The 13,258-nt window shown below is 38.9% G+C and overlaps 1 protein-coding gene across 1 annotated transcript; it reads left to right on the top strand.

Moving 5' to 3' along the window:
• The first annotated feature begins 2,664 nt into the window (after nucleotides 1–2,664).
• LOC110288436 (mas-related G-protein coupled receptor member B5-like) lies at nucleotides 2,665–3,576 on the top strand. The gene has a single exon (XM_021154790.1). The coding sequence runs from the start codon at nucleotides 2,665–2,667 to the stop codon at nucleotides 3,574–3,576; it is 912 nt and encodes a 303-aa protein (XP_021010449.1).
• The last annotated feature ends 9,682 nt before the right edge of the window (nucleotides 3,577–13,258 follow it).

Raw genomic sequence — 13,258 nt, 5'->3', positions numbered from 1 at the left:
GATTCCAGGCTGGCCTCACACTCCCTACATCATGTAGAAATATCATGAACTTCTGATCTTCCTGACTCCACCTATGGAGCACTAACGTTACAGGTAAACACTACCATAACCACATTTCTGCTTGCTGTAGCTGATGTACACTGCCTTCATTCTTAGCCCCATTTGATGCCTCGCCCCTGCTGGTTCACAAGTTTTCATTCATCTACAATTGTGATTGCCATCGTGTTTATAGTGTGGGTAAGTCTCCTGTGCTTTTTCTTTACTACATTCTTATCCACATAGTGTTGCAGTGTATTAAGAGATTGTAAATGGATTAATCCTTTCCAGGTTAGATAAGTTAAAGTATAAATAATCACAGTACATGTATGAGAACATGTATTCCATGTTCTGGGATAATTCAGGCATGGAAAGGCATGTCCACTTCTTCAATTCTGAGATTATAAAGACCAGAGGATCCCTCAGTGTGCTGGTCTGCTGTTGGTTCTTTGAGCTCCATGTTCAGTGAAATATCCTGTCTCAAATAATAAGGTAGTGATATATTGAAGAAAATTTGATGTCAGATTGTAGCTTCTACAATTACCTGTGTGCACACTGTACACATGCACATGTACATACACAGACACAAGCATGTAGTCACCCATTTACCCATAAACACATGCATATACATTGCTATGGTCCTGAGGCAATTTTTCTGCATTGGAATTCATTCTCTGAAATGAAGACCAGATACAATCACACTTCTTTTTGTACTAAAATTCTATTCTCAGAAAACTCGCAAAAATATTTTAATGGTTGTAAATTAAGGAAACTGGTCATAGAGTAAGGGGGTTGGCAGTTTTGGACCAACTTCCTGACATGGACATTGGTCCAAAGTTCTATCACAGTGTTGCTATAGTCAAGGGTAGTGAGAGAGCTATTAGTGCAGATTGGTGAACAGAGACAAACAAACAAATAAAAAACATCTCCAATGGGAGCTGTGAATGAGTTGATCTTATTTTGGCTTCCTCCTTCTGTTTCATGAAGCTGAGCAGCCCTTTGGCAAAGAATTGTGCAGATGACTCAGGTGCTACGATCACCATCAAGCTCATCGGCTGTTTATCTAGTATCATTCTGCCTATTTTAAAGTGTGGTGGCACATGCCTTTAATCCTAGCACTTGAGAGGCAGAGGCAGGCAGATCTCTGAGTTAAAGGCCAGTCTGCTCTCCAGAGTGAGTTCCAGGAAAGTCAGGGCTAAACAAAGAAACCTTGTCTCAAAAAAAAAAACCCAATAGTAGTAGTAGTAGTAGTAGTAGTAGTAGTAGTAGTAGTAGTAGTAGTAGGTAGTAGTAATATATTGATGCCCAGATGATTCCCTGAATGAAAATCTTGGGCACTTATGTAGTGATAAAGGCTCCAAAAAGGAATGGGGTGATCTTTGTGAAAACAATTGAGTATTTTGGGTGATAACCTTCAAAGCTCTTTGTGAGATCATTTTGCACAGTCTTCTGGGTAGATGCTTTGCCTGACCATCATCAGGTGATTTCTTCTTCATCAAGGCTTCTGTTCTGGATAAGACGTTAGCCATAAGGACCCTGTGAAGCAAAGCTCTCTCTATACAGGATACTGTTCAGCTACTGCAAGCACAGCAACTGCCCTCATTCTGTACTGTTCATCAGTGTAGGAATGAAAGGGACATACCAGTGTAGTTTGTCCTTTATCCAAATATTTCTTTGGCTTTATTGGTGGGAAAGAAAAGCCTATCAAGGATGTTTATATGGGGGAGTAGAATGGACAGAAAGCTCTAAATGATGCTATCTGCCCAGCTACCTGGCTCTTTTTTTCTAGACTGTGTACATCCATTTAGAGATCTCACAGCTCTTCTCAGGGACTGGGATGCTATTCCCAAGTGGAGGTGCTCTCTGTTTTTCTCTGCAAAACAACCCAACTTCTCATGTCAGAGACATGTGCATTTCATGTTGGTACAAGTCACATTAAGAAAAAAAAATACTACAATTTTTCTGCTACTCTTGAATATCAGGCTCATTGGTTAAAGTTCTTAGTACTCCATTGTACCCCTGCAGAGAACAGGACACTGGTGGCCTAACAACTAACAGAAATGTGTTTGCTGTATCTCAAGGCTTTTCTGCTTTCTACTTTAAAAACTGTTAAATGAGCAACTACCCTTTCTAGCATAAGAAGCATGGCTATTCCCATACAGGTCTTCATAGCAAGTACCATTAGCTTCATGATTCTCATTCATGACTCTCATTCATGATTCTATTTTGCCTGTTTGGTAGATTCCTCCTAGTTACTGAGTTAAGATATGGCTTGCATCAACAGCTTCCATTTTCCTACACCTGAGAAGAAATCTCAGCCCTAGAACAGAAAGAATGATGTTTTCAGTGTTCTGTCTCTTCCTCACATAACCTGAAATGCCTATCAAATGTACTGGGACCATCAACTACCTCATATCATACTTGTCTCCAAATAGACTGAATAGCACAAACTGGAATTAAAAGAAGTTTCTAGCACATTTGGAAGGTTGGTAAATTACTTAATCTTTGTGATGCTGCTTCTCCCTCCTTATGTACCTGTGCCAGACATTCTTACATAGTCCTATCAGAGAATACCATAGATTCATATCTCTATTTCTTTGCAGGAATGCCAGTGAAAATTTTCTAAGCATGGATCTAACTACCCTGTACTGGAACACTAGCAACACAACACTCAATTCAAGTTACTACACTAATCATTTATCCTGTTTCACCACATTGAATTTTCTTACTGTCATCATTGCCGTGGTTGGCCTGGCAGGAAATGCCATAGTGCTATGGCTTCTAGCCTTCCACCTGCATAGAAATGCCTTCTCTGTGTATGTCCTCAACCTGGCTGGTGCTGATTTCTTGCAACTTTGCATGCAGATTGTAAATTCCCTGCAGTGTTTCCTTCACATAAATGTGATCTTAGATAACTTTTTCTTCATTGTATTTATGATTGCTTACCTTGCAGGTTTGTGTATGATTGCAGCCATCAGTGCTGAGCACTGCCTATCTGATATGTGGCCCATCTGGTATCACTGCCAAAGACCAAGACACACATCAGCCATCATGTGTGCTCTGATCTGGATTTTCTCTCTACTGTTGAGCCTCCTGGTAGGGCTAGGCTGTGGCATTCTGTTCAGTTATGAATTTTATTTCTGTATTACATGTCACTATTTCACTACTTCATTGATAATAGTATTATCTGTGGTTCCTTCTGTGTCCAGCCTGTCCCTGTTTGTCAAGATGATCTGTGCATCACACAGGATTCCTGTGACCCGGTTCTATGTGACCATTGCTCTCAAATTGATGGTCTTCATATTCTTTGGTCTGCCCATTGGGATGTACATGTTCCTCTTGCCAATGTTTAAGGAATTTCAAAATATAGATTCTTACGATGTTGCAAAAGTGATAATATTCCTGTCCTGTGTTAACAACTGTGCCAACCCCGTCATTTACTTTCTTATGGGCTCTGTTAGGCACCGCAGTTTGCAATGTCAGAATTTGAAGCAACTTCTGCAGAGAGCCTTGAAGGACACTCTTGAGGAAGAGAATTGAGAGTGGGGTCCTTCACAAAGATCTTGGGAGCTGGAAACAGTCTAGTGCAATAGTTGAGTCAACCCTTGATCAAACATAGTTTCTCTGAGAGTCAATTTTGCCTTTATCTATGTAGGCAGTTTTCACAGTCTTGTTCAATTGGTAGAGAAAATAGTCATTTTACAGAAATTAAGAGAAATGGGGCTTGTTACACAGCAACTGACTGCAGCACCATAAAGCTGCTTTATGTGGGGCTCACTGTATCCCTTTGTGATTTAACCCTTGAAATCACTTGAATAGCTCCCACTGTGAACAAATTCATCTCTCAGAACAAGGATCAAGATAGTGCAAGAAAGATCTGAATTTCTTTGTTTGTTAAACTTGATAAAAATTAAATGAATAGTATATATCTTTTAAAAAGTCCCTATTTTTTTTACAAGTTGTTTTCTAAATTTTAAAAGGAATTAATGGAAATGTCCACAATTCCAGTTCCTTCAATATCTTTATAGTTTAGAATATGTGTATAATTTTTAAAATGTTCCTAATATAAAATGCTTAGTGATCAAATAAACATCTTTAAGACTGCCTATTCTAAAACTCCGTTCACCCATTGATGTAGTCAACTTCAAGTATCTAGACTTTTGCCCAATAAAGAATAAGGACAGATTATATGCATCAACACACAAGCACCCTCAAAGGTAGAGGGAGACTGTCTCCAGTATTTTTCTTTCACAGTTGCTTGTTTAACATTCTATGGCCATGTCTTTCCTCTTATTCTCTTGTCTTTTTCCTGATTCTCTTTCTATGACTGTCTAAAACATCATGAAAAAAGATTTTAATGAATGTCATTGAACTTATTTTCTCTTAGATTTTAACCTCCATTACAAATGTGCACTATTGTGACGTGTGTAGCATCCATAACTTGAATTGTTCATGTTTATATGTTGTCTTTTTGAAATATTTTGTTTGAAATAGAATGGCATTAATATCTCCTTTCTCTTTCCTCCCTCTAGTCCATCTCAGCCTCATCACTTAAGCTCTTTCAGTGTCTCCACTCAAATAAATATCTTCTTCATTATTGATTATTAGTGTTATATGCATATACACACACACACACATGTAAAGATAGTTGCTGAGTCTTTTTTTTTGTTGTTTGCATTATTTTAAGGTTGATAATTCTGCATTTAAAAACCAATAGAGAAGCTTACATCTGAGAGAGTCTAATTCTCCTTTACCTAGTAGGCATGGGTTGCCTGTAGTTCTTTGTCTAGTGGTGAGACCCAGTTAAATTTTTCTCCTTCACATTAGAATGTCTATTAATATTACCATTGTCCCCATTTTGTTTACACAGCTATTCTTAGAAAATTCAGTTTCACAGCCAACTTTCTGGTACTCTGGCTCTTACAATCTTTCTGCAACACTTCAATGATGTTCCTTGAGTCATAGATACAGGAGCTGTGATGAAGATATGCTCACTGGGCTGGGATACTCCCAGTCTGTTAATCTCTTTTTTTTTTGTGTCCAGTTGTAGTTTTATGGGATGGTCTCCATTATCTATAAAGAGAAGCTTCTTTAGTGAGCATTGATAGCTACACTTAACTATGGTATAAGGATATGATTTAGAATGTAGGAAGTAACTATGATGGTCTAACAAACTGACAGTAATAGATTCTTTTTGAAGGATTCTATCCCTGGGAAGCTGCCTAAATTTCTAGTACTAGACATGATTTCCTTCCTGTTGACTGAGCTTTAAACCCAATTAGAGAGCTGATGGTTGCCACTGATATGTCACTCTGTTTATATGTTTACAGATATCTTGCCATCCTGGTAATTGTAATGATTCATGGGTAATTAAGCTTGGTAGAATGGTTTTACTGCTTCCTCCCCTTGGAAGCTTCAATAGTATTTTCTGGAACCATGAAATTCAGAGTGCAAGAAAGAGGTTAGATCAAACATGAAATATCTAATTCTTTTGTCCTAAATGTGATGTGTCTTGATCAATGGGGTCCACCTTCAATTGAGGGTTACATCTATAATCTGTATTGCTTTGGTAATCACAGGAAGTGCTCTTGCTAATCATTCAAAGAGAATTTTCTCATGCTTTGAACTGGTCCTTGTGAAGATTATTATCATCCCAAGTTGCTTAACTTTCTTTAAGATATGCGTATGTATGAGTGTATGCATGTATTATATTTATCATTCTATTTCCCACTTCATATTGTCTATATCCTGCTACTCCTACCCAATCGCCTAACATATGGTTCTTTTATATTTTTCTGGTCTGTCACATGTTACATATGTACATCTGAGGATTTAGAACTAGGAACTATAGATAAGAGAGACCATGTAGCATTTGTCTTTTTGAACAGGATTTGTTTTCAAAAAAAAAAAAAAAAAAAAAAAGGAGGCAAACAATTGATAAGTGGATCATCATAAAACCTAAATACTTCTTTATGGCAAAGAAACAATTAGTCAAGCAAAGAAAGAACAAACAGAATGGGAGAAAAATCTCTGCCAGTTATGCACCTGACAGAGGATTAGTACTCAGAATATATAAAGAATTCCAAAAATATATAGCAAAGAACCAAATTACTATTTGAAAAATGGGCCGGGGACATAAACAGGGAGTTCCCAGGAGATTAAATAAAATTTGCTAATAAAATCTTGAAAAGTCATTTATCATCCTTAGCAATAGGAAAAATGCAAGCTAAAGCAACTTTGACATTTCATGTCACCTTGGACAGCATGTCTGAAATCAACAAAACAACTGACAACAAATTCTGTCAAGGTGACAGAGAAAGCTAATCCCAGCTTCACTCTTAATAGGCAGCCACTCTGGAAAACTGGATGGAACATCTTCAAAGGGCTAAAACAGGATCTGTCATATGACTCAGCTATACTACTCACTCGCATTTGATGAAAGAACTGAACAGTCTACTCTATAGACACGTGTTCACCAGTGTTCATTGCCACCTTTTTTACAATAGCTTGTAGTAGGCACAATCTAAATGAATTCAACTGATGACAGGAAAATGAACATGTGATACATATACAATCAAATACCATTCAGCTGTAAGGAGAAATGAAATCGAGAGATCTGTAGATAAACCAAGAAACGATCTTGAATGAGATAACACTTTCTATAAAAAAAATATTCTAATCTTAAATGCTGTTGTATTTGATAATTTAAAGTGTAATTAAGAAAAATCATATGTACAGATTAAACAAATTCATATTTCAGAATATTTGCTTGAATTACTATAACTACTTGACTCCAATCCCAAACTGTGACTTGTCACTCTTACTCCAATCGTAACTCTGCCTTGGAAGCCAATACTGTTCATATTTGTGTCTCAATATAAAATTGAAAGCTCAAATTAAAAGAGTATATCATCTACCAATTTTTCTACATTTAGTAAAAGCTACTTCTTTTGGGAAATTTCTGAATGTAATGTACTATAACCACATAAAGAGCTTGTGTTGTAAATTATTTTTATCTCATCTTACATATACTTTACTTTTTTGACATTTTTCCCAATCTCTTACCACAGAAATTTAGTTACCACCAACATATCATGTAGTCTCTCTCCACATATTGACACTTTAAAATATATGCCATGTGTAAATGAATTTCATGTAGTCTGTCTATACATAATGATGCTTTAAAATACTTTACAAATGTAAATGAGGTTATGCAATATTTTCCCCCTACATTGTTCTTACTTCCAGTTCAGTTAAATGGTAACTCCTTTTAAATTCCATTTATATATGGAAGTAATATAATATAATAGAAAGTAGTAGCTGTTCATATAGGTTTGCAAAAGGCCTATTTTATTATCCTTGTCCTTCCCCAAACTCTACCGTCCACTTAGCCTTCTCAATGAAATTGGACTTTGAAACAATGTTGAAAAATATAAGTATTTTGTGACTCTTGGAGATGGACTACATAAGCTTTACATTATGAAATGTGCATGACATTTAGGATAAAGGGCAGAATGTTAAGGTCTGAGTGTCAAAAATCTTCCTAGGCTAATGATTTAAATACTTATTGTGCAGCTAGTTATTCTATGTTGTGACATTATACAAATCCACCCGTATTGTAAACAAAGACAAGAACACCTCTTTTATTAGTTGAGGAATAACATGCTGTGTGTTATTATCACAATGACAAAATCCATTTCTCCATTGTTGAAAGCCTAGGTCTTCTATATACTGAATGCTGTAACTAATGCTCCAATAAACATATAACACTGTCTTTTTTATTTGAGGAAGAAGTGTCTTTTTTTTTCTTTTTGTATTTTGGCCTATTTTTCTTTTCTTATTTTTTTTTGTTGTTGTTTTGTTTTGTTTTTTGTTTTTTGTTTTGTTTTTTGTTTTTTGTTTTTTGCTTTTTTGTTTTTTGTTTTTCAAGACAGGGTTTTTCCTTATAGCCTTGGCTGTCCTGGATCTCACTTTGTAGACCAGGCTGGCCTCGAACTCAGAAATCCACCTGCCTCTGCCTCCCTAGTTCTGGGATTAAAGGCATGTGCCACCACACTTGGCTCTGGCCTATTTTTCATTTGTACTATTATTTTGTATTGGTTATTTTATTTACTTACATTTCATATGTTAAACCCTTTCCTAGTTTCCCCTCCACAAACCCCCATTCCCTCTCCAATACTTTATGAGGGTGCTGCCCCACCCACCCACTCCCATGTTAGCACCTTACCATTTTCCTACTTGGGTCATCCAGCCTCCACAGGACCAAGGGTCCTCCTCCCTTTGATGCCAGATAAGACAATCCTCTAGTACATATGCAGCTGGAGCCATGGGTCCCTCCATGTGTACTCTTTGGTTTGTGGTTTAGTCTCTGGAAGCTTTAGCCAGTCTGGCTGGTTGATTGTGTTCTTTCTATGGGGTTGCAAACACCTTCACCTCCTTTAGTTCTTCCCCTAACCTTTCCATTAGTTTCTCCATGCTCAGTCCGATGGTTGGCTACGTACTTCCCCATCTGTATTGATTGAGCCATGGAATTTTATTTTATTTTAATATGTCCATAGTGGGCATATGATATTAATATAAATTTTGGGTTAGTATGTTCTGGTTTTGGTTTTGGTCTTTGGGCTTTTGTTATTCTTGTCTTGTTGTTGGTTTCTTTCTTTCTTTCTCTCTTTCTTTCTTTCTTTTGCTGAAATACATTACAAGTCACACTTTTTGATTATCATATGAAGAAAAGAAGGATTATTGTGGCTTATGGCTTGAGGGCTCAGTGTATAACGGAAGCACTCTCTATGTCCCTATATACAATGTAATGGAGATATGAGTATCTGAAAGGAGAAGAATGCTCACATCATGGAAGACAAAACAAAATGTGACAGGAAAAAGTCCAGATATATAAATCAAAAAACACTTTTGATCTCTGCCCAAGAACAGATATATTATTTCAGCCTACTTAACCCCAATCACACCCAGAGACAGATTGACCCCCATGGTTCTGATACACCCAGGCTCACAGGTGAGTCCCACAGCCTGTACTCAATACCTGGCCTAATAGAGACCACATGGGCCCAAAGGACAGAGAACCTCCTGCCCTGCAAGACACATACATACTTCATTTCCAATCTGACCCAGAGAGCACATCCTTGCCCCAGCCACCCTTCCCACACCTTTCACACCCAGAGACAGCTTGACCCCAATGAGTTCTTACACAGCTAGACTCACAGGTCAGGTTCACAAGACCTCCTTTCATACCCAGAGATAGCCTGAACCTAGAAGACAAACAAAACCAGGCACACAGGAGGGACAGGCTCCAGTCAGAGATATCAAGGCCAGTTAGCACAATAGATAATCACATGATGAGAGGCAACCAGAAGAGCATAAGTAACAGAAACCAAGGCTACTTGGCCTCATCAGAACACAGTACTCCCATCACATTGAGTCCTGGATACCACAAAATACCAGAAAAGTGAGAACCTGTATAAAATCACATCTCATGATGATGATATAGGACTTTAAGATGGACATAAATAACTCTCTTAAGGGTATAAAGGAGAACAGGGTTAAACAGGTAGAATCCATTAAAGGGGAAACATAAATTCCTTTGAGAAATACATGAAAACAGAATCAAAGTGGTGAAGGAATTGAACAAAACCATCCCGGATCTAAAAATGGAAATTAAAAACAATAAAGAAATCACAAAGGGAGACAACCCTGGAGATAGAAAACCTAGAAAAGATATCAGGAGTCATAGATGCAAGCATTACCAACACAATACAAGTGATTGAAGAGAGAATCTCAGGTCATAGAAAACATTGACACAATATTCAAAGAAAATGAAATATACAAAAGCTCCTAATTGAAAATATACAGGGAATCCAGGACAAAATGACAAGTCCAAACCTAAGGGTAATAGTTATACAAGAGAGTGAAGATTCCCAGATTAAAGGGCCAGTAAACGTCTTCAACAATATTATAAAAGAATACATCCCTAACCTAGAGAAAGAGATGACTATGAACTTACAGGAAGCCAAATAGCCTAGACCAGAAAAGAAATTTCTCCATTCACATAATAGTCAAAACACCAAATGCACAAAACAAAACAAAACAAAATGATGTTAAAAGCAGTGAGAGAAAAATATCAAGTAGCATATAAAGGCAGAGCTATCAGAATTGCAACACACTTCTCACCAGAGACTATGAAAGCTAGAAGATCTACTAAGAAGAAAGAAAAAAAAAAAAAAACAAAAATAAAACAAAGTGTGGATGCTTCAGTGCTTCATAGAAGGGGGAACAGGATACTCACAGGAGGAAATATGGAGACAAATTGTGGAGCAAAAAAATGAAGGAAAAGCCTCCTGAGACTGCCCCACCTTGGGATCCATTCCATATACAAATCCAGACAATCTTGTGGATGCTCAGAAGTGCTTGCTGACAGGAGACTGATACAGATGTCTCCTGAGAGTTTCTGCCAGAGCCTGACAAATACAGAGGTGGATGCTCCTCACAGTCAACCATTGGACTGAGCTCAGGGGTACATGATGTAGAAGTTGGAGAAGGGCCTGAAGGAACTCAGGGGGTTTGTAGCCCTATGGATGGAGCAACAGTGTCAACAGGCCAGATACCCAGTGTTCCCAGGGACTGGACCACCAACCAAATCTTACACATGGAGGGACCCATGGTTCAGGTCACATATGTGGAAGAGGATGGCCTTGTTGTATATCAGTGGGAGGAGAGCCCCTTGGGTTGAGAGTGATTGATGCCCCACTGTAGGGGACTGCCACGGAGGGAAGAAAAGAATGGTTGGGTGTGTGGTGGAGCACCATCATAGAGAAAGGGGGAGGGAGGACGGAATAGGGGATATCCAAATGGTAGACCTAGAAAGGGGAAAACATTTGAAATGAAAATAAAGAAAATATCCAAGAAAAAAAAGAAAGAAAAAAGTTCAAAGTCCTTAGTTATCAGGGAAATGGTAATCAAAACAACCCTATGATTCCACCTCAAGCTAGTCAGAATGGCTAAGATAAAAAACTCAGGGGATAGCAGATGTTGGTGAGGATGAGAAAGACTAACACTCCTCTAATGCTGGTGGAATGAAAGCTAGTAAAACCACTTTTGAAATCAGTATGGCAATTCCTGAGAAAGTTGGAAATAGCTCTACCTAAAGACCTAGCTATACTGCTCTTGAGCATATATCCAAAAGATGCTCCATCCTATAAGAAGGACACATACTCAACTATGTTCATAGCAGCCTTATTTATAATAGCCAGTAACTGGAAAGAACCCAGAGGTCCCTCAACAGAGGAATGGATACAGAAAATGTGGTACATATACACAATGGGGTCCTATGCAACAATTAAAAATAATGACTTCAAGAAATTTGCAGGAAAATGGCTGGAACTTGAAAATATCATCCTGAGTGATGTAACTCAGACACAAAAGAGCATGCATGGTTTGTACTCACTAATAAGTTGATACTAGCACAAAAGCTCACAATGCCTATGATACAACCTACAGACCATATGGAGAATAGAAAGAAGAAAGATCTGGATGCTTCAGATCTACATTGGAGGAAAGGGATGCTTGTTGGAGGTAGAAGAGGGGGACAAGGGTTGGAGAAAGGAGGAGGAGGAAATAAGGGTGGCAGTATCAGAAACTGTAGGAGATGTGAGAGGGGTACAGTGAGTCATGAAATCAAATAAAAATAGGTAGCAGGGAGGATTAGGAACTGGGGATAGCCACTGAGGGTCCCAGATACCAGAGAAATGTGAGGTTCCCAGGACCCAGCAGGATTGACCTTAGCCATATTACACAGAGAAGGGGGAAGATAAAATCTGTGGAGACCACCTCTAGTAGATAGGCACAGTGTCTGGTCAAGAAATGGGGCCACCCACCCTTCTCAAAGTTTTTTAACCTAGAAATGTTTCTGTCCAAAGGAAGAATAGGGGGAAAAATGGAACAGAGTGAAGGAAGGGCCAACCAGAAACAGCCCCACCTGGGGATTCATCATATCTACAGACAGCAAACCCAACACAGTTGCCACAGTCAAGAGGCACTCACAGGCAGGAACCAAATGTGGCAGTTCCAGTGGAGGTAAGTCCAACAACTGACCAATGCAGACGTGGATACGTGGAGCCAACCATCAGACTGAACTCAGAGAACCTGGTGGGGATGCTGGCAGAAAAACTGGAGAAGCAGAGAGGGATTGCAACCAAATTAGACGAACAACATAGGCTGACCTGACTACCCAGTGCTCCCAAAATCTAGACCACCAACCAAGGAATATTCCTGGAGGTATCCATGACTACAGATACATATGTACCAGAAGATGGCCTTGCACAGTAGCAACAGGAGGGGAGGCCCATGGTCCTGGGATGTTAGATACCCCAGAGTAGGTGGGTGCTAGAGCAGTGGGGCAGGAGAAAATGGCTGGGTGGTGGTACATTTTCATACAGGCAAAAGAGAGGGTGGAGGGTAGATGTGATATCGAGGGCTGATGGAGGGGGTGACCAGGAAGTGGTATATAATATGAGATGTTAATGAATGGAATGAGTACTAAAAAATTTCATATATGTGTATAAAGGTGGGGAGGGTGGAAAGGAAAATATGTGTCCTGAAACTTGTGAGTATTTATTAAATGCTGAGCTCAGGTATGAGACATAAGAACAGTTAGAAAAAGGGCAGAGGTGCACACTCAAAGTTGGTAATTATATGTCAAGTAATTACTTAGTGTTAGACCCTCCATTTCTTCAGGACCCATATAACAACCCAGCTGCACAATCTGCTACATATGTGGTGGAGGTTAGGTCCAGCCCATGTAGGTTCTTTGGTTGGTGATTCAGTCTCTGAGAGCCCCCAAGGATCCAGATTAAACCACTTTATTGGTCTTCCTGTGGAGTTCCTATACACTTCGGGACCCCCCAACTCTTCCATAAGAGGCTCTATGCTCCATACAATGTTTGGCTGTGGACCTCTGCATCTGGTTAGTCAGCTGATGGGTGGAGCCTCTCAGAGGACAGCTATTCTAAGCTCTTGTCTGCAAGCATAATAAGGTATCATTAACAGTATCAGGGATTGTTGATTGCCCATGGGATGGGTTTTAAGTTGGGCTGGTTATTGGTTGGCCATTTCTTTTTTTTTTTAATTACATATTTTCCTCAATTACATTTCCAATGCTATCCCAAAAGTCCCCCATACCGCCCCCCCCCCACTTCCCTACCCTCCCATT

The sequence above is a fragment of the Mus caroli genome, unplaced genomic scaffold (assembly GCF_900094665.2).
Source record: "Mus caroli unplaced genomic scaffold, CAROLI_EIJ_v1.1 scaffold_8196_1, whole genome shotgun sequence".
NCBI lineage: Eukaryota > Metazoa > Chordata > Mammalia > Rodentia > Muridae > Mus > Mus caroli.
Note: the sequence above shows the minus strand (reverse complement) of the source record. Positions and strands in the feature narration are given on the sequence as shown.